The following is a 20,982-nucleotide window of genomic DNA, read 5'->3' as shown; positions in this document are numbered from 1 at the left end:
GATGGGCTGGCTGGGTTTGGCTGTCTGACCTGGGTAATGAGAACAGGGTTGTTACCATAACCCCAGCAAAATTGCAGCTGCCTTCACAAAGGAACAGTTTTAGCTGGCATTGACATTGAAGGTGTGTCTCACTGGATCAGTTGAACTGTGCTCAACTTTCTTTGACTTTTGTATAAGAGACATCTGAACTATTCCTACCCTTGGACTGGGCGCTCACCCTAAGAAAATGCCTCATCCCCACCCAGCTGAAAAGATGTTCGGAGCAGTATGGTTTATAATAGCAAAATCTCGGCTACACTCCAGAGGCCTGTTGATAGGCGAGAATGAGCCTTTTTCACATGAAGACATGAAAAATAGCTTATGTGTCACCTGTAAGGAGGCAGGGAACGGTGCGGTGGAAACATGAAGTTCTGTGGGAAAGGAGAAAACAGAAAACATTCTGTGAACCTGACAGTTTGCTATGGTTTCTGGGCACCCAACACCTCACGAACAGCCATCTGAAAAGATTGGGAAATGATTCTGGGTGACCTAAGACCTTTGAAGTTATCTGAATTCATAATTTAAAGAGCCACCAGCCACCACTGAATGAAACCACAGAAAACATCTGTAAGGGAAATGACAACACCTAAATCATGTCACTATGTCCTGGCAAGAGGCTATGGAAATCCATTGGCTCAAGCTTTAGATTCTACAGAATCAGATTATTCACGTCTTTTCCTTTCTTTGTTCTGTGGTGCTGGAGATTGAATTTAGGACTTGTGCTAGGTAAGCCCCCTATCCCAGAGCCAAACCCTTGGTCCCCACTTCTTGGTCCCCATCACCACTCCTCCATTTCCATTTCCCTCTTGTCTTATTTTGTCTTTCTTGTGCAATACCAAAGTCTTCCTTCTGCTCAGTAGAAAGAGGCCCTGTTGGAAATTAAATTCACATTTGATTTCTGGTGTAGTGAGAGAGGGTCTGGGTTTGGGAGCTGATGCAAGAAAGATATGTTCCTAAGACTTGGGTGCGCGTGCGCGCGCGCACACACGCACGCACACACACACACAGTTAGAAGATGGCCATTCATATTTTGAAGGTCTGGCCAATCACTGGAGTTGGAAATGGTCTCTCTAGATGTGGTTTCTAGGGATGAAAGGAGAGTAGTCACCTTGTTACAGCTCTGGACCTGATCAGGTACTAATACAGCAATTTTGGGATGGCTAAAGGGCTGGCACAGTTTGTGTGGAGACCAGAAATAAAAGCTGTGTCACTTGAAGCCCTTGAAAGGCTATAAGAGGTAGCATTGGAGCTGAACCAACAGTGTCACCATCCTTGGCATCAGTTTTTGGAAGGGCTTCTGTGAGGCAGGCAAGCAAATCCTTAGATGCCTGTTCTCTTCTCCTAGGGAGGGGGTTCAAATGAACCTCCCTCTTGGAGAGACATAAGACATGAATAATCTGATACTGGACTGCTTGGGTCTAGCATGAACTGGTTTTAAATTAACCTCAAGATATAAGTGACCAAGCATTGTGCGATTCTTAATAGTCACTGGAATTTTGAGGAAGAATAGCTTAATAGTCCCGAAACTGAATTTGCTTTCATATCTGAGCCTTGTAGAATTACAGAATTATAGGTAGCTGGGTCTCAGTGGCATGTGCCCATGATCCCAGAGACTCAGGATGCTGAGGCAGGAGAATTGCAAGTTCAAGGCCAGCCTCAGCAACTTAGAGGGACTCTAAGCAACTTGGTGAGACCCTGTCTCAAAATAAAAATGAAAAACACAGGTAAAGTGCCTGTGGGTTCAATCCCCAGTGCAGAGAGAGAGAGAGAGAGGGAGAGAGAGGCATAGACATAGACATAGAGAGACAGAGACACTCGGGTGCAACCAGTAGCATTTCACCCAGGGATCCCAGGTCATACTGGCCTTTTAGTGAATGATCTCACTCCTACCTTAGGCCCTGCTGATTGTGGAATGTCATGCTGACTGGAGTGAGTTCTTGCCATTGAAAGCTATATTCTCTTCAGGAGAATTCTCATTTAGGAATCTGGAATAACAAGGAACAAAGAGGTTATCCAAGAAAGCAACCTCTAAAAACTTCTGAAGAAATTTAATGTGATCTGTGCATGAGCAACTGAAGTGAAAAATAACACCAAAAAGACTGGGATGTTCTTAAAAATGTGATTCTGGGGGAATGGAAAGAGGAAGTTGGTACAGGGGTGCTGTTGGATAGGAGGTAAACTTCTAACGTTTTATAGCACAGTAGGGTAACTACAGTTGACAACAATTAAATGCATATTTCAAAATGACTAGTGTAGAGAATTTTGAATGTTCCCAACACAAAGGAATGATAAGGGTTGAAGGTAATGGGTGCACCACTTACCCTGATCTAATCATTACATGGTAATGTAATACTATATTAAATATCATACTGTACCCCATAAGTATGTATCATTATTATGTGTCAATTAAAAACATTTTTTTTCTGGTACTTGGAATTGAACCCCAGGGCCTGCATGAGAATCATCTCAAGGGTTTGTCAAAACACAGGGTGCTGGGCCCTATCTAGGGGTGTGGGTAAATAATGCACCACTGAGCTACATCCCCAGCCCTTTTTTATTTCTTGTTTTGTGAAAGGATCTTGCTGAGTTATCCAGGTTGGCCTCATACTTGGAATCCTCCTGCCTCCGCCTTCCGAGTCACTAGTATCACAGGCATGTACTAGCAAGTTTGGCTTCAATTAAAATTTTTAGAAATAAAAAAAAAGTTTAATGGGTTTTTGACCCAGTGATTGCAAATAAACATTTGGCTATTTCAAAAAGGCCCTCAGAAATCATACATTGGACTATGGAAGCTAGCAGTGGTTCTCTAAAAGTTGGGTGCCTTTACCTCCCACTGGAGCTGGTTGGGGGAGGGCACCAAGCCACCTTGGACTGTGATGGCTGGCATTCATCTCTCCTCCTCTTCCCCTCTGTTCCCAGTTCTTGGCCCAGCTGATGATGTTCCTGATCAGTTTCATAAGCTCTGTGTTTTGCGGCCATCTGGGCAAGCTGGAACTGGATGCAGTCACACTTGCAATTGCAGTACGTACAAGACTTCCTAGCAGAGGTTTATGAAAACCCTCAGTGTTCATTTTCTCCTGCTGCGATAACACATGACCACTTTTTGAGCATCCTGTCAGTCCGGAAGCTTCAGATTTTAGAGTATTGCAGATTGTGGATTTCTGGATTGTGGGGGGTGGGGGGGCTCAACCAACAGTTTTGAGCAAGGGGCTGATCCAAAATGGCTAGTGCCCCATTCCGTTCCCATAAGAAGGGTTCATGACTCCCTGAAGTTAGAGAGCAAAATATCTAAGACTTAAAATACAAAAACACTGGGTAACGACCTCTGACCTAGATTTTTCATCCCTCTCTGATCTTGTGTGTATGTCCTTTAATCTGGCCCAATAGATTGGAGCAGGGGTTCCGGGGAGTTAACAAGGTGATTAGATTGGCTTGTTAATGCTGAAGGAGGAGCTTGGCTGGCTTTGATCATCAAGATAGAAAATTTACCTTTCTTTCCTCTTTAACAATGTCTGGTCTTATCCTTGGTTTATTTCCAGGTTATCAATGTCACTGGCATTTCAGTGGGACATGGCTTATCTTCTGCATGTGACACCCTCATCTCCCAGGTATGGAAGTGGTCACATTTTCTCAGTGCCCCCAACATCTTCTCTTAAATATAGATGGCAGAACCCCATCAGCAAGAAGGAGAGTCATGTGTGCCCACAGATGAGAAAATTTGCGACAGTAGATACCTGTGGCATTCTCACTCAATTGACTTCAGTTCTCCTTGCCTGCTCTATTTGAAATGTGGCTGGGTTCCTTTCCGAATTGTGAACTAGTGTTCACTGTATAACTACCTTATTTGTTTTGACCAAACAGTGAATATTTTGCAAAAGTCCCTTCTATCATGTACACGTTTGAGTTAATGGTCCTGTAGTTTTCAAACCTGGGCCTGCATCAGAATCACCTCAAGGGTTTGTCAAGACACAGGTTGCTGGGCCCTATCTGGGGGTGTAGGTTAATATTCACATTCTCTTTGGGAAAGAGGGAGGAGGTGGAGGGGAACGTTCTGACTCATATATAGATATTTTAAATTTATTGTGCTATTATGTCCCAATAAACCCATCAAATTGGAAACATTTGAAGTTGAAAATGCATTTAGCACGCTAACCTACCAAATATCCTAGCTTAGCCACACAACACACTGTATTCAGTTGTTTCCCCTCATGATTGTGGGGCTGACCGGGAGCTGTGGCTAGCGGCCACTGCCCAGCACCAAGAGAGAGGATCATACCTCATATTACAAACCTAGGGAAGGATCCAAAATCAAAATTCAAAGCATGGTTTCCACGGACTGACCCCATATCCCCTTTGTACCATCTTAAAGTTGAAAAATTAGATTGATCCATTCCTAAACTGAGGACCATGTGTATTTGTGTAAACATTCCCTCTGACTAATCTGAAGCTGCCACGGAGATGGCACTGAACATGAAACTGGAAGAGACGCGCACAACTCGGCTTCTGTAAGTCAGTAGGAACTGGCTCCTCATACCACTGGCCCTGACCCCAGAGTTTCCACTTTAGTAGGTCTGGAATGGAGCCCGAGAATTTGCATTTTTAACAAGTTTCCAGGTTATGCAACTCTGACTGCACATTAGAATCACACGGAGAGCTTTTAAACATTATTATTACTTGGTATCCTACCTTGGACCAGTTAAATCTAGAGTAACTTTAGTGGGATCCTGTCATCAGTTTAAAAATATCCCCCGGGATGGTTCTCATGGGCAGTGACATTCCAAAATTACCCATTTTTCTCACCATGGTCGCCTTATCCCTAAAGAATATGACAGAGTCTCTGCTGGCATGTTCGTTTACGAGGTATGATAGGAGGCTTCTGGGGGACAGCGAAGATGCGCCGTTTCTGTGCTAATGGGTTTGTTTTGGATGTGCATGCTCTAGACATACGGCAGCCAGAACTTGAAATACGTGGGGGTCATCCTACAGAGGGGCATGCTCCTTCTGCTCCTCTGCTGCTTTCCCTGCTGGGCACTTTTCCTCAACACTCAGCACATCTTGCTGCTCTTCAGGCAGGACCCGGATGTGTCCAGGTAAGATGAGACATGTCGTGGTGGCATGGGCATCCTCCCCAGCAGAAGGACTATCTATCCAGGCAGGCTCACCCTCTGGGAATTACAAAAGGCAGGGACAAGGCTGAATATCAAGATGAGCATCCAGCCCTCCTTGGCTGACCCCTCCCACCTTAGTTCCTTCCACACCTGGCTTCTAAGAGCTAAGACCCCCTTCTCTCCTGGCGACTTCCAGGGTAAAGAGTTTTGATTGGAATTCGCTTTACAAACATCCTCCGTGAGGCATGGTACTCAATGATCTGTGACTTGTGACTGAGGGTGGTATTAAAATCACCTGGGTACTTTAACCCTCAACCCAGGCATCTGATCCCCAGCTCCAGGACTCTTAATTGGTCCAGGGTGAGGTCGGGGCCTCAGTAGCTTTCAAAGCTTCCCAGGTGGGGCTGGGGTTGTGCCTCAGCGGTAGAGCACTTGCCTAGCATGTGCGAGGCCCTGGGTTCGATCTTCAGCACCACATGAAAAAAAAATAATAATAAGTAAAATAAAGGTATGTGTCCAACTACAACTAAAAAATAAATATTAAATAAAAAAGCTTCCTAGGTGATGCCAATGAGCTGCCATGTTTGAGACCCACAGGTTTAAAGGATAATGACTGCTCAGACCATGGTGGCTGAGAAGGAGGAGCCAGGTGGACCAGATATAATCCCTCAGGGCACCCCTCGGGAGATTTATTTCCTCCAGCCACACCACACCTCATACAGTTGCTATCCAGTACAGGATTCCTTTCAAATCATAAATCCATCAAGTGGATGGATCTCCTGATTAGGTTACAACTCTCATCATCTAGTCATTTCACCTCTGAACAGCAACACAGGAGCTTTGGGGGGCCAGCTCACACCCAAACCATAACACACCTATCCTAGACTTAGGCTTGAAAGAAGCAAGAAAGGTAATTTGGGTTATAAGATGACAAGATCTATGTATCAATTTTCCCATTCTCTGCAGTGGTTTGAGTCCATTTATTTCGGAAGAACCAAGGATGCAAAAAGTAGCTTGAGTTATTCTATTCTGCCTCTCCTGAAATACAGGCCTCTCTTATTGTTTCTTATTTTTCATGATATAGGCTTACACAGACCTATGTGATGATCTTCATTCCAGCTCTTCCTGTAAGTTTTCAAGGGCTCAAAAGCTCCATCCTTGAGGTCCAGGGGTGAACAGTAGCTGGGACATCTGTGAACCCCATGTGTTGTCTCAGTCAGTCTTGTGAGTCTCATGGGAGACGTAGGCTCCTTTGCAGAAGTGTGCTTTTAATCCCACCCATTAAGGACGCAGCCAATGTTAACTTCATCTCAAAGAAACACCAGGGTTGGGGGGAGGGTGACTCCATTCCAGGAGGCCACCTTCTTGAATTCCAATAGCTTCAGGGCCTTGTGGGATCATCCAGAGGGAAGAATTCAGACTTTCTTCCCCCCACCCCCAGAGGTCTTACCCACCTCATAACCTCTGAGAGCATCACTTTGACCTTTAGACCTTTTGTGGAGACACACTCAGGAGACAGAGTGTGATCCCACCGAGCTCTTAGGTAGGTGTTAATGTTTGACACCCATTTGTCTGTGGTCAATGAACAATCAAAGCTAAGGTCATTTAAGTTGGAGAGTGTGGATGGATTCATTTGCTGGGGCTGTCACAACATAATATCACAGACTGGGGGACTTAAACAACAAAAATGTATTTTCTCACCGTTCTGGGAGCTGCAAGTCCAAGGTAACGGTATCAGCAGGGTTGTGGCCTCTCTCCTTGGCTTTTAGATGGCCCTTCTTTTGCTGCCAAGTCACTTAGTCATCCTCTTGTGTACAGAGCTCCGAGTGCCTTCTTATAAGGTCACTGATCCTGTTGGATTAGGGCACCACTATTATACCCTCAATCATCTCTTTAAAGACCTCCAAATATAGTCACATGGGGAATAGGGCTTCAGTGTGAATTTGGGGGACACAGTTCAGCCTGTAATAGTATCCATTGGTCCTCATAACTAACTCTGTGCTCTTTAGTTTATCTGCTTTCATTTTATTTATTTTTATTTTTTTTTTAAGATTTTTTTAGTTGTCGATGGACCTTTATTTTGTTTATTTATATGTGGTGCTGAGAATCAAACCCAGTGCCTCACACATGCAGGCAAGCACTCCACCACTGAGCTACAATCCCAGCCCGATTGATTGATTGTTTCTTTCTTTTCTTTTTCTTTTTTCTTTCTTTCTTTCTTTATTTTTTATTTATTTATTTATTTATTTTTTTTTTGTGGTGCTGGGGGTTGAACCCATGGCCTTGTGCAGGCAAGGCAAGCACTCTACCAACTGAGCTATATCCCCAGCCCTTTATTTTATTTTTATGTCACTTTTTTGGGGGGGAGGGGCAGGAGTTGGGGGTGGGGCGGGAGTTGCTGGGCATTGAACCAGGACCTAAAATGTTAGTCAAATGCTTTACCACTGAGGTGCACCTCCAGTTCTACCCTAAAATCTTTAAAAATGTGATTTTTTTTTCATTGTTCCACTGAGTGGGACAACAGCCTTGTCTACAAGGAGGGGGCCCTCCAAGTTACCTCCCAATATCCCCAGAATATCTTTGCCATGTGCCAAGAAAACTGCATTTCCTTTTTTCAGATGGGGGTTTGCTTGGATCATATGAATCCATAAGAGAGATGTGTGGAAACTCCTTGGCCACACAAATGCCCTGCTCCTGACCCTGTGCTTAGAGGGAGGCTTGGTGGGTCCCTGTGGGGGCAGAGGGCAGCTGGGTCTTGGTTACGGCACAAGCCAGCCGTGGCTCCCCGCTCACTGATGTGTGGCCAGACCACAACGTTAACATCCACCTCTGGTTCTCTTGCAGGCAACCTTTCTTTATATATTACAAGTTAAATACTTGCTCAACCAGGTAATGTGGACAGTTCTTTTCCTTTGGGAGGCTAATGGGATGGGGGCCCTGTGCATACTCAGAGACCCCAGAGTGGGGGACATTTTCAAGGTTGTGCGCTCAGGACTTTGATGTGGAGAGGGGTGCTAAGTGATATCAAGGAAATAAAATATTATTTTTGGCTCTGGAAAATTCACATCCAGTTCCCACTGGGAAATATTGTCATTGGCAAAATAGGGTTGGACCCTCTGTGTTCTTTGGCTCTTATATTTTAAACTGGCTCCTTGGAAGGAAGAGTGCAGGCCTGTCTTCTCTCTGGAGAGAAATGAGGGTCAAATGACCTGTCTGGTTCCAGAGAGCCAGCTTCTCTGCTTGATTCTGTCTGAAAGCCCCCAGTTTTCCCAGTGGGGACATATAAGCTTCAATTTTAATGACATCTAATGTTAGTCAGGACTTTTCATATGTGGCTAGCAGCAGTGGCCAAAGGTCCCAGAATGGTCGCCTGATTTGGTAGTTGTGGATTCATGATGCCAGTGTTTGATGTACGACCATGGACTTGCTTCTAGAACAATCCAGGTAAATGGGGACTGGGATGTGGATCCCCATCACACAGGCAGGCTTTCCTAGCATGAGGAACGTGAAGAATGAGGGAAAGGAGAAGGAAAAGAGTAAGTTGCCTACCTTCTTCATGATCTCAATTGAACATTACTGTATTAAAAAAAAATAAAGAATCTTCCAATCTTTAAATGTTAGAATTATATACTCAAACTATCTTTAGACTGAGGGGCTGGAACCCAGGGCCTTGTGCATGCTGGGCAAATGCTCTACTACTGAGTTCCATCCCCAACCCAGAAGTCAGCATTCTTGGTGGCCTTAACGTCAGGCCCTAATTTGGTCAAGTGAGGACAGTGGGTAGGAAAACACCATTTTTCAGAAATATGTGGGATCTAGAAGTAGGAGCCCTGAGCTGAGGAGGGTCAGAGGTGTGAACAGAGTTATGGTGAGCATGAGCGGTTTCTAAGGAGAAAGCAAGGGAAGGGTACCCCAGATAGTGGGGCTGCAGTGTTGGGGGACACTGTGGGTGATGGCGTTAGAAGGGTGCGCTGGCCCAGGGGCTGCTGGAGCAGAGCCTCATGTTCTCTGCTGAGGGCTTTAGTTTGTGGGAAACAAGCTAATTAGCAGAGCAGAGATGAGGTAGTTATGGAGGTAGTGGGATGATGAAGGTCCGTGAGGAAGGAAGCATTGCCTTGTGGGAGCAGCAGGACATGCGATCGTGGTGAGCTCAATAGAATGAGAGGGCAGGTGGACTGGAGGGACCATCGGAGAGGAGGGAGTGGCACTTTACCCCAAAGTTTCTTTCTCAGGGGCCCTCCCTAGTGAGAAGCCTGGTCAGTAGTTGAGTGTAGAACAAAAAGAAGCAACTGGCTGTGATGGAGAGACTTCGTAATCTGCAAGAGGGGGCATAGGGGAGGAAGAGAACAGAGGAGCCTAGGAAATCCTTAAATGTTCAGGTAGGAAAGTGACCTCCCTGGGTCTCCTGTGACTTTCTCTGAGGGAGCTACCTCTTTGAGTATATTTGTGTGCACTTAACTTCCACATCTGTCTCTGACCTCCAGGTGATATTTCCAGCTGTCTTTGGGAGACTCATGCATGTAGCATATAAGACCTCTTCATCCTGCCCACAAGCCTGCTCCTCCCCTGCCTGGATACCATCTCAATCCATGGCCTCCACCACTTTCTCTCCTTGTAATCTGTCTTTCATAGGCTCTGTCACACCTTTAACAACTTCTTTTTTTTTTCCGTACCAGGGATTGAACTCAGGGGCACTGGACCACTGAGCCACATCCCCAGCTCTATTTTGTATTTTATTTAGAGACAGGGTCTCACTGAGTTGCTTAGGCCTTGCTTTTGCTGAGGTTGGCTTTGAACTCGCAATCCTCCTGCCCCAGCCTCCCAAGCCGCTGGCATTACAGGCGTGCGCCACCACGCCTGGCTGTAACTTCTTCTTTTTTCTTCCTCCTACATCTGTCTGCTCAGTCACCTGGTCCCATAGGTGCTACCTGCCCCTCCCCCTCCTCGATGCCACCGCCTAATTCATTTCTTGCCATTTGTTCTCTGTCATTTCTGTAGAATCTAAGTGTACCTGCTGCCAGTCTTTCTCTGAGTCCATCCAACACCACAATGCTGATTTTATCTTCAGACTCAAATGTAAATCTGATCGTAAGCTCCCTGGCTAAAAAACTAACCAGGGGCTTTTTGATAAATAAGTGGTTTATGTAAGTGGTTGTCAAAGAAGACTCTTGTCCTGGCCCCTTCTGCCTGAGCCATCAGAGATGAACCTGTTAGGTTTTTCCAATCATTATTGAGAGAAAAATCAGAGGAGTCATGGAGAGTCTCATCAGATGAAGAAGAGGAGTTAGAATGAGTTTGAAGAAGGCTGGGGTTCAGGTGAAATTTAAATGAAGCGGTGATTGGTGGGCTTAGAACAGAATAGGGCTCTGAGTGAAGGACCAGCATCAAGTCTACACTGTAACATGGACCCAGGTCCTCTTCCTTCTGAAACTGTAAAGCTGTGGTGGATGTAGGAGGCAGGTGGATGTAATCCACTACATCCAGGGACTCATGTGAAGTTCTGCACGTGGGGTGGAAATTGAAGCTACTTTCTTTTTCCTTTTATGGTGCAGGGGGTGGAACCCAGGGTCTTGTACATGCTAGGGAGTGCTCTACCCCTGGGCTTCACCCTCAGCCCCGAAAGATGCTTTTGTGTTAAAGTCAAAAGGAAGAGTGGGATGTTTTCTTTTTACTGAGATCATTTCAAACAGCAACATTTCTTACAGACTTTGATTTTGAGAAGAAAATTTCTCAGTGTGTAAGAAAGCAGCAGTCATTCAAAGAAAAAAAAAAGAAGAAGAAAGACATGTTTATGGGAGCAATGAGACTTTGGGAGCAATAGTGTTCCCTCTTGTCTTTGCAGCCTACGTATTCTGTTCTTCTATCCTTATGTGGCAGGACAGATTTTGCCATCCATAAAATGTTATTTTATGTCCATGTGCTAAGTCTTCATTTGATTTGCTACTTTCCCCCTAGGAACTGAACCCAGGGCTTCAAACATGCTAGGCAAGTGCTCCCCCACTGAGCTACACCCTAGCCCCTAAGTCTGCATTTGAAATACCCAAATAGACTGGACATTTTTCCTGCCCCTGTTTCTCAGAGTCAGCTATGATATAGTCTGTTCTACACACCTCCAGAAAGAAACACTAGTTTCACAAGATCTTCTTTGGTCGATTTTTCTGAATTCCCATTTTGGTTGAGAGAGTATTGCACTTTCACACACCGTCCAGTGTAGAAGTGCCTTTTTAAAACCTGTCAGCTCCTGCATCCTGGAACCTTTGGAGATGAGCCATTTCTCTTCTCTCTGCTTTCTCCACATTTCTTGCCCGTACGTCTCTCTGTGGTTAGAGCTCTTCACTTCATGCTTTAGAAAGAGAAGCAAGAGGAGGGACTGGGAGAGTGGGGAGGTAGGAGTAGCAGGGACCTAATACTGCACCCCAGTTAACCCCTCCTGCTACACCAGAGATAAACACCCAGCTGAGCAGGCTAGCTGGAGAGTGTCTGGTAAGTGTGGCCTGTGTCATCTCCTTGTTCCAGGGAATTGTTCTGCCCCAGATCCTGACGGGAGTTGCCGCTAACCTTGTCAATGCCCTTGCCAACTACCTGTTTCTCCATCAACTGCATCTTGGGGTGATGTGAGTCCAGCCTCCCCTTGGGACTTCTCCAAGGGGAAGAAGGGTGGGCACTTGCTGTTCCTTGTGTAGCCTCCTTCTGCTACTCTGGAAAACCCTATTGGGGATGGAGGGATGTACTGTCCTGGGAAGATAATCTTGGAACCTGCTGAAGAGAGTACAACAAGGGGCATGGCTTCCCTCCTCACTGAGGAAGGCTTGGACAAGGTGAAGCACAGGTGCCTGCCCTTACAAGGACTGTCTTTTCCAGGGGTTCTGCATTGGCCAATATGATTGCTCAGTTCACCCTGGCTCTCCTCCTCTTTCTCTACATCCTTGGGAGAAAACTGCATCAAGCTACATGGGGAGGTACGACTGCCTTTTGTCTTCTAATGTGGATGAGCCTTTGCCTTGGGCTGAGTTCAGCCCAATGGCCAGATAATGCTGGAAATGTGTGTGTGTGTGTGTGTGTGTGTGCCTGCAGGGTGGTCCCTCGAGTGCCTGCAGGACTGGGCCTCCTTCCTGCGCCTGGCTATCCCAAGCATGCTCATGCTGTGCATCGAGTGGTGGGCCTACGAGATTGGGAGCTTCCTGAGTGGTCTGTATAGGGATGATTTGTGAAAATGGGGGTAGGGTACAGGGGATTGGGGAGATCGGTCCAAAAGCAAGGTGTCAGCTTTCTTGATTCACCAGGTATCCTTGGCATGGTGGAGCTGGGAGCTCAGTCCATCGTGTATGAGCTAGCCATCATCGTGTACATGGTAAGTGAGTGCCACCATGTGGACATGCTAGGTGTTCCCCTTGCTTGGTATTCTGCAAGTGGCGTTCTTTGATGGGCACAGCATTTGTGGCGTAAGTAATTTGTGAAATGATTGATGAATGTTATCCGAAAGCCCAGGAGGGTCCTTATGGTATGGCTGGATCTTCCCGGTGAGCTGAAGCGGGAGTTAGGCAGAAACTCCAAATGATCTATGTGTTCGCTTTTCATTGCTGTGACCAAAAACCTGACAAGAAGAACTTAGAGGAGGAAAAGTTTATTTTGGGTTCATGGTTTCAGGGGTTCAGTCCACGGACAGCCGATTCCATTGCGCTGGGCCCACAAGCATCATGGTAGAGGGCGTGATGAAGGAAGGCTGCCTCATGGGACCAGAAAGAGAAGGGGGAGCCAGGGGACAAGATATAATCCTTAAGGGCATGCTCCCAGTGACCCTCCTTCTCTAGCCATGGTCCAGCTGCTTACAGTTACCACCCAGTGTGGTAGTCTTTTCAAGTTCTTAATCCATCAAATGGATTAATCCACTGATTGGGTTACAGCTCCCATAACCTCTAGCATTAACACAGGAGCTTTGGGGAGACACCTCATATCCAAATCATAACAATCTTCTAGCTTTCTGTCTCTATCACAATTCAAGTTGGACAGGTTTGATTGTATTTTCACACATTTAGAATCTTTTCAGTTGTCACAACATAAATGCCTTGAGGGGTCAGGTGAGATGAAACAGGGTATGTGGCCATAAAGGCTAAGTTACTTACCATGCCCAACTGCTTGGTTCTGAAGCCTCCTAAATCATAATGGGTCCTCCTAAGAATGGGAAGCAGGATTTCCATTCATTTGAGGAACTCCACTCATTTGAGGATTTTCTGTGACTTTGATTTACGGAAAACATCCATTGCATATTCTGAAGGACTCTCTTCTATAGCAAGTTATCACTTTAGAAATATAAAATTAAAGACAGGGTTTGGGGGTGTAGCTCCATTGGTAGGGTGCTTGCCTAGCATGTGCTAGTTCCTGGGTTCCATCGCCGGCATACCACACACACACACACACACACACACGCACGCACGCGCGCGATGGAAAGGGGCATTTGTAATGTGGAAAGTGACTAAAATCAGCAAAGATGCTTTGAGTTTTTTTGTGGCATTAGGGTTACATTCTCTCCTCCATTTGGCTATGTATAAAATGGACACCTCAATGAACATCCTAGGATGAACGTCTCTGTGTACTTGCTCGATTATTTCTTTAAATTTGTACCAAGTGACATTTAATGTACAATTTCAAGTCCTTTGTATGTGTTGCATATACCTTCCAACAGGCTTGTAAGAATTTACATTTCTACTTCTCTCTCTTCAAAAAGAAGGACCCCTTTCTGCAGATTCAACAACTGCTCACATTTTGCTCCGTTTGCTGGCTCTGCCTATCTGTCTACCTACCTGCCTGTTTATTTATCTGCAAGGTCCATAATTAAATGCCACCAATTGTCCCAATAATCTCCTCTATAACTGTTTATTTCCTTTGACATTAGGGTGACATGTCTCTTTAGAGTTCTTTAATCTGGAACAAATCCTTAGACTTTCTCTGTCTTCCTTGACTGTGTGTTCTACCTATTTTCTCATAAATAGATTCAGACTAATATCTATTTTTGGCAGGAATATTATAGAAGCAATGCCATGTGCTTCTTCTCAGGGCCTTGTATCAGGAGGCACATGATACCGATGGTTCTATCATTGGTGATGTTAATTTGGGTTGCTTAGTTAAGGTGGTGCCTGCCAGATTTCTCCCTCTCATGTCCCTATATCTTCCTTTATGGTGAAGAAATCATTTGTTGCAAGATCTCTGTCCCTTTCGTGAGCTTGTAGGTGGGGACTAAGTCTTCCATTTCTTTTACATCTCTCAATCCTTCCTCAATCTGTGTATTAGATTTTCTTTAACCCCATCCTTAGTTATCCTGACTATATAGCAACTTTTATAGAGTGATGAATCTTTTTTCTTTATTAATATTTGCCAAGTGGAAAATTTATAGATAATAGTCATGGTAAATTGTATTGAGCAATTACTAACTGTGAGACACTGTCTTAAGCAGTAAGCAGGTATGGACTCAGTAAAGACCCACAGTATCCCTGTCCAGTAGGCTCCATGACTGAAACCTTTTTACAGATAAAATAATGAAGGTCCAGAAAGTAGAAGTAACTTGAGATTGCAAAGCATAGGTCTAGAGAGGTAACTTGCTCAGGGTCACAGAGATTTGAACGCAGGCTGTCTGACTTCAGAATCCTGATTCGTTAACTACAGTGCCAATTCGGTTTCCTTATACTTCCTTTGGTACCAAGTTTCTGTCTTCTAAACTTAATCCCTTGATGATCTTTCAGAATAGACACTAGCGTGGGCTCTGGGTAGCTCATCCCCTTCCCCTTCCCCCATACCCAGAGGAGGATTGTGATTGTGGGATCCTCCTCTGGCAGAGGTTCAGAAACTCACAGAAAAGTCCAGAGTATGATGAGCATCATTATCTTGAGGATCCAGGTTCCACATAAGCCCTGGGCATCCCAGCAGGACCAAGGCCATTTGCAAATTAGGTTACAGAATTTATAGGACCAAGTTTTGCCTTGGAGATATGAGGCACCAAGTTGCTTCTCTGTTTCTTGTTCTCATTTTGCAGTTTTGTTGTTGTAGGCTTCCTTTTCATTTTAGATCCCTGCGGGCTTCAGTGTGGCTGCCAATGTCCGGGTAGGAAATGCTTTGGGTGCTGGCAACATTGAGCAGGCAAAGAAGTCCTCTGTGGTTTCCCTGCTGGTCACAGGTGCTTAGACCCATTGGCCCTGTGCATGAGCCTCATAGTGCCTGTAGCCTCTGTACATGAAACCCGGGTGCCCCTGTGTCCTTCGGACCTCCTTGTTGACTGTGCTGTTTTTTCCCTCTCACCTCCAGAGCTCTTTGCTATAACATTTTGTGTCCTGCTGTTAAGCTGTAAGGACCTCGTGGGATACATTTTCACTACTGACCGGTGAGTGCCAGGATTTTCTTGAAAGGTAAAATCTGTGCGAAAGAGTTGCTGTCATGAGGGGTGGGAGCCTGGGATAGATGCATCTCAGGATGGGTCTGAGTCTTTTGCAAGATCAGAAACTCTACTAATTAGATGTGGGAATCTTTTTATATTCTAGAATGTCAGTTTGATGGCTATTGGTAGTGGTATTACCCTTCTGATGGTCATGTCTTTTTTTTTTTTTAATGTTTTTTGTTACTATTGAATACATTTTCAGATGATTATAGCATTCCAAAATTCAAATCAGATGTATTCCAGAGTCTGAAACCTTTGGAGCACCAGCATGATGCCACAAGTGGAAAATTCTACACCTCACCTCACGTGACAGCTAGCAGGCAAAATCTAGGCACTCTAAAATATTGCATAAAATTATCTTCAGGCCAGGTGTGGTGGCACATGCCTATAATCCCAGTGACTCCAGAGGCTGTGGCAGGGGGATCACAAATTCAAGGCCAGCCTCAGCAAACTTGTAAGGCCCTAAGCAACTTAGTGAGACCCTGTCCCAAAATCAAAAAATAAAAAGAACTGAGAATGTAGCTTAGTGGTTAAGGGTACAAAAAAAATAAAATAAAAAATTACCTTCAGCCTATGTGTATGAGGTATCTATGAAACATCAATGAATTTTGTGTTTAAATTTAAGTCCCATACCAAGATGCCTCATTATTTATATGCAAATATTTTAAAATCTGGAAAAAAAATCTGGAACAATTCTGGTGTAATATTTCTGATTAGGGCTACTCAACAATTATCTTGGCTCCAATGACATGAATCATTTTATATCTGCCAAACTGCCTGGTTTATAGAGTATGCATAATATTTTTGCCAAATCAGATGGAAGTCAAAATTTCACTCATAAGCTGTCTCAGAAGTATTGGCCGGGTGTGGCAGGAGGTTCATGAGTTCAAAGCCAGCCTCAGCAACGGCAAGGCACTGAGCAACTCAGTAAGACCTTGTCTCTAAATAAAATACAAAATGGGGCTGGGGATAAAAGGAATCACAGTATTAGATTGATTGCTGAAGAATTCTGGAGTGTGATAAATACCCTTCTGCTTTGCAAATTTTTCTTTTCTTCTTCATTGATGAGGCTAGCTGGTACATTTTAACTATACAGAAATACCATGGGAATACTTCTTATTTGGGATCCCTTGTTAGCAATTCCAAATGGCAAATTGGCTTTTGCTTCATGGTTTCAAAAAGCCATTGGAGTGGGCAGAACAAACTTTCAGTTTACTCTTCAGATATTTATCTTCTATATTCAGATAGTTTTTTTTTCATCCTCTGCCATTGTATTACAGATTTTCCATTTTGGGATGAGTAGGGAAGGCAATCATAAATAGTTCTCATTTTTCTCAAAGGAAATCAGAATTAACCATTGACGGTTCCATTGGGAATGTGGGAGATTGCATTCTGTCCACTTCTGGAAACCACACAGAGCAGGAAAAAGGATGAAAAAAAAAAAAGACTTAAAAACTGTATCTTTGAGATTAGGAGACACAGGAAACGCAAATATCAAAATACATCATGTGCAACATGATGACATTTTGGTCAATGATGGACTGAATATATGACCCGTCAGATTATAAAAGAGCTGAAAATTCCTGTTCTGTGGCCTCTTGATGCCACAGCTGTCACCACTCACATGTTTGTGGTGATGCTCTGCCACTTGTATAAAAGTATAACATGAACATGTATATATTACATAATACTTGATCTATATTACATAATACTTGATGATTATAATAACTGACTTTATATTATTGGTTTATGTATTTATCGCACTGCACTTTCAATCATTATTTTAGAGTGCACTCCTCCTTATAAAGGTTTCCCATGAAGCAGTATTATGTCTGCAGAGCCCCATGCACCACCTAGGACCTGCTTCTCTTGATTGCATTCTTTTATCTTGCATTTGACTTAACCTCATGCTGTTGTCTTTATCATGGCCCTAGGAGCCATAGGAATAATAGGCTATACTGCACGTGCGTGCACACACACACACACACACACACTATTTAACCAAGGTGTGTAGTAGGGTACACCATCAGGTTTGTGTAAGTTTGTTCATTCTGAGATGTTCGAACAATGGCGACATCAGCTAACAATAGTGTTTCTCAGAATGTGTTGCTGTCACTAAGGAGCCAAGAAGCAACTGAAATGAGCAAAATCCATGATATAAATGAAGCAGGGCCTGTTTAATCTCAGGGGAGAGAAGGAGAAAGTCCCTCTACACAAAGTAGTAAGAAAGGAGTGAATTACTGCAAATCATCATCTTTAAAAAAAAAAAATCCATGAGAGAAATCAGTTTGTACGTTTTTATTTTTGCAAGAGAATTTTTAAGAACTGGAAGAAATAGACAATTCTCTAAGAAAATAATTGATCAAAATTTACTGAAGAAGAGCAGGGGTTGTGGCTCAGTGTAGAGCACTTGCCTAGCATGTGTGAGGCACTGGGTTCGATTTTCAGCACCACATATAAAATAAATTAAAGGTCCATCAACAACTAGAAAAATATATACATTAAAAAATTACCCAAAAAAGGGATTGAAAGTCTAAACATAGTGATTTCCTTATGAGAAATAAGAGACAGTAACTCAAAATGCCAAAAAAGCAGTAGTTCCAGAGGGTCCCAAAGGAGAATTTTATCCAATCTTTACAATGTAGATAAAATTCCAGTCATGTTTAAACTATTCCTCAGCACAGAAAAATGGAATTTCAGCATTCTGTTTATGAAGCAAACATAACAGTGGCTCCAGAATCTACAAAATTTGCACATTAAAAAAAAAAGAAAATCAAATCATTCTCACTTATTAATATGGATTTAAAAATCCAAAATAAAGAGTCAGGGGTGTGCTCCTTGGGTGTGCCCAGCATGCAAGCTTAGGCTGCACAGCACCCTGGATTCAATCCCCAGCACCCAAAAGAAAAAGAAATAAAAATCCAAAATAAAGTATTAGTAGGCAAGAATTGAACAACACATTGAAAATAATATATTTTGGTAGAATAGGAAAGGTGAAGATGAGAGGTGGAAACGGCAAGATGCAGATCATGTACAGAATGCTTTTTGTGAAGTGATAGTGTACAGAAATCAAGAATATCCATTTGTATTTGCTTATATTTTCATTAAAACTGGACAAATACAGAAAGTAGAAAAAATTGTTACCTGGGAGGACAGGGTAGTAATGGGGTGGACTGGAAGACTGTGGCCATAAGGCTTCTCACCCTCCTTTTCCTGTTGTTTGATTTCTTTAATCATTTGCAAATTTTCCCTATTCAGACATTAAATTTTAGTAAATGAACTGTGTTCCTGTCCTTTCTGAGGAAGTGATCATCTTGTTCGTTTATTCATTCATTTAACAAATATTTATTGTCATGCAATAATATGGGCTTATTTGTGACCAGTCCACTGAAGGGTATGATGAATTTCTTGCCTCCCTAGGTCAGTGATAGAATTTTTCTTGCTTCCTATCACATGTGGGCTTTTAAATCTGTCTCTCTAGGGGGCACGGTGGCACATGCCTGTCATTCCAGTGACTCAGGAGGATCACAAGTTCGGGACCAGTCTCAGCAACTTAGCCGAAACAATGTCTCAAAAATTAAAATAAATAAATAAATAAATAAAATAAAATAAAAAGGGATGTAACTCAGTGGTAAAGAGCACTTGGGTTAAATCCCAAACGAGTCCTCCTTCCCTGAGGGCGGGGGAATCATCTAGTCTAGCATTAGAAATTAGAGCCCACTTGTAGGATCTATGGCTGTAAAACTTACTAACCTTAGTTCCATAGAACGCACTTTTTTGTTCATTTTTTGGTGATGCTGGGGATCAAACTCATAGCCTCATACACGCTGGGTAGGTGCTGTACCACTGAACTATACCTTCAGCTCCCATAGAGAGCACCTTAACTCTTAACTCTGCAATGCTTTATCCACTGTGGGATTGAACCCAGAAGTGTTCTGCCTCTGAGACACATCCTCAGCACACACTTTTAAATTTTTAAATTTTATTTATTTACTTTTAAAATTTATTTTGGTGTTGGGTGACCAAAATTCAGGGATGGGGCTTTACTACTGAGCTACATCCCTAGCCCTTTTTACTTTTAATTTTGAGACAAGATCTTGCTAAGTTGCTTAGAGCCTCACTCTATTGCTGAAGCTGGCCTCGGACTTGTAATCCTCCTGCCTCAGAACCCACCAAGTCACAAGGATTACGGTTGTGCACCAACATACCCAGCTCTTTCTTTCTTTCTTTCTTTTTTTTTCTTTTCTTTTTCTTTTTTTGCATTAGGGTTTTGCTGAGTTGCCCAGGCTGGCTTTGAACTTAGGATCCTCCTGCCTCAGCCTCCTGAGTAGCTGGGAACACAGGGGTGCGCCATAGTGCCTGGTCTAAGGAATTATTTTAGAAGGATGACAGTAAAATGTAAGCTTCAGTTTTTGCAGGCAGTGGAGTACCAAGTCATTGAATTGGTTTATGTGGTCCATTTGGGCAATTACATTCAATTACATTTGCCTGCTTTCAAAGGACTTTTATTTAGCAATGATATACATATATGTATAATTTTTTCCCCTAAAAGTTATAAGATAGAGCTAGGCGTATAGCTTAGTGGTAAAACACTTGCCTAGCATGTGCAAGATCCTGAGTTGGATCTCTAGCATTGGGGAGAAAAAAAATCATGTCCTACAACATGCAGTTCGTTTCTTCTTTGGGCCAAGCACCTGTATCATTGTCCCTGCATAGAAGCTATTGGCTAGGACGCATGGGCCATGTCTGCAAGAACTGTGCTGCTGAACTGAGACAGGAGCAAAGTCCCACCACCTGGGAACTGCATAGTTCTCCTTTCCCACATATTTGTGTTCCACTAATCACCATGTGCTTTATTTTCTGAACAGAGACATCGTTGCTCTGGTGGCTCAGGTGGTCCCAATTTATGCTGTGTCCCACCTCTTTGAAGGACTTGCTGTGAGTGTTATGCCCTTAAGAACTTTCATGATCTACATTATGTTTCTTCTGATGATGGTAAATTTTTTTTGAAGGTTTTTTTTTCTTTTCTCTTTTTTTATTGGTTGTTCAAAACATTACAAAGCTCTTGACATATCATATTTCATACATTTGATTCAAGTGGGTTATGAACTACCATTTTTACCCTGTATACAGATTGCAGAATCACATCGGTTACACATCCACGTTTTTACATACTGCCATACTAGTGACTGTTGTATTCTGCTGCCCTTCCTATCCTCTACTATCCCCCCTCCCCTCCCCTCGCATCTTCTCTCTCTACCCCATCTACTGTAATTCATTTCTCTCCCTTGATTTTTTTTCCCTTTCCCCTCACATCCTCTTATATGTAATTTTGTATAACAATGAGGGTCTCCTTCCATTTCCATGCAATTTCCCTTCTCTCTCCCTTTCCCTCCCACCTCTCGTCCC

General features: G+C 43.5%; 1 protein-coding gene across 6 annotated transcripts in view; it reads left to right on the top strand.

Moving 5' to 3' along the window:
• The window catches only part of LOC107157133 (multidrug and toxin extrusion protein 1), a 612,661-nt gene that overhangs the window by 578,545 nt on the left and 13,134 nt on the right, over window positions 1-20,982 (top strand). For 4 of the 6 annotated variants that reach the window (XM_048796071.1, XM_015503429.2, XM_048796075.1 and 1 more), the window contains 12 exons: window positions 2,959-3,060; window positions 3,579-3,647; window positions 4,981-5,129; window positions 6,232-6,274; window positions 7,992-8,036; window positions 11,664-11,761; window positions 12,009-12,106; window positions 12,222-12,335; window positions 12,431-12,498; window positions 15,207-15,315; window positions 15,444-15,519; window positions 20,442-20,511. In XM_048796071.1, the coding sequence (XP_048652028.1) occupies window positions 2,959-3,060; window positions 3,579-3,647; window positions 4,981-5,129; window positions 6,232-6,274; window positions 7,992-8,036; window positions 11,664-11,761; window positions 12,009-12,106; window positions 12,222-12,335; window positions 12,431-12,498; window positions 15,207-15,315; window positions 15,444-15,519; window positions 20,442-20,511 (1,041 nt within the window). Of the gene's footprint in view, window positions 1-2,614; window positions 2,692-2,958; window positions 3,061-3,578; window positions 3,648-4,980; window positions 5,130-6,231; window positions 6,275-7,991; window positions 8,037-11,663; window positions 11,762-12,008; window positions 12,107-12,221; window positions 12,336-12,430; window positions 12,499-15,206; window positions 15,316-15,443; window positions 15,520-20,441; window positions 20,512-20,982 lie in introns of all 6 variants that reach the window. The other 2 variants (XM_048796091.1, XM_015503428.2) reach the window with 2 other exon arrangements.

The sequence above is a fragment of the Marmota marmota genome, unplaced genomic scaffold (genome assembly GCF_001458135.2).
Source record: "Marmota marmota marmota unplaced genomic scaffold, marMar, whole genome shotgun sequence".
NCBI classification, from domain to species: domain Eukaryota; kingdom Metazoa; phylum Chordata; class Mammalia; order Rodentia; family Sciuridae; genus Marmota; species Marmota marmota.
The sequence above is the reverse complement of the archived record's forward strand: the minus strand, read 5'-3'. Positions and strand labels throughout refer to the sequence as shown.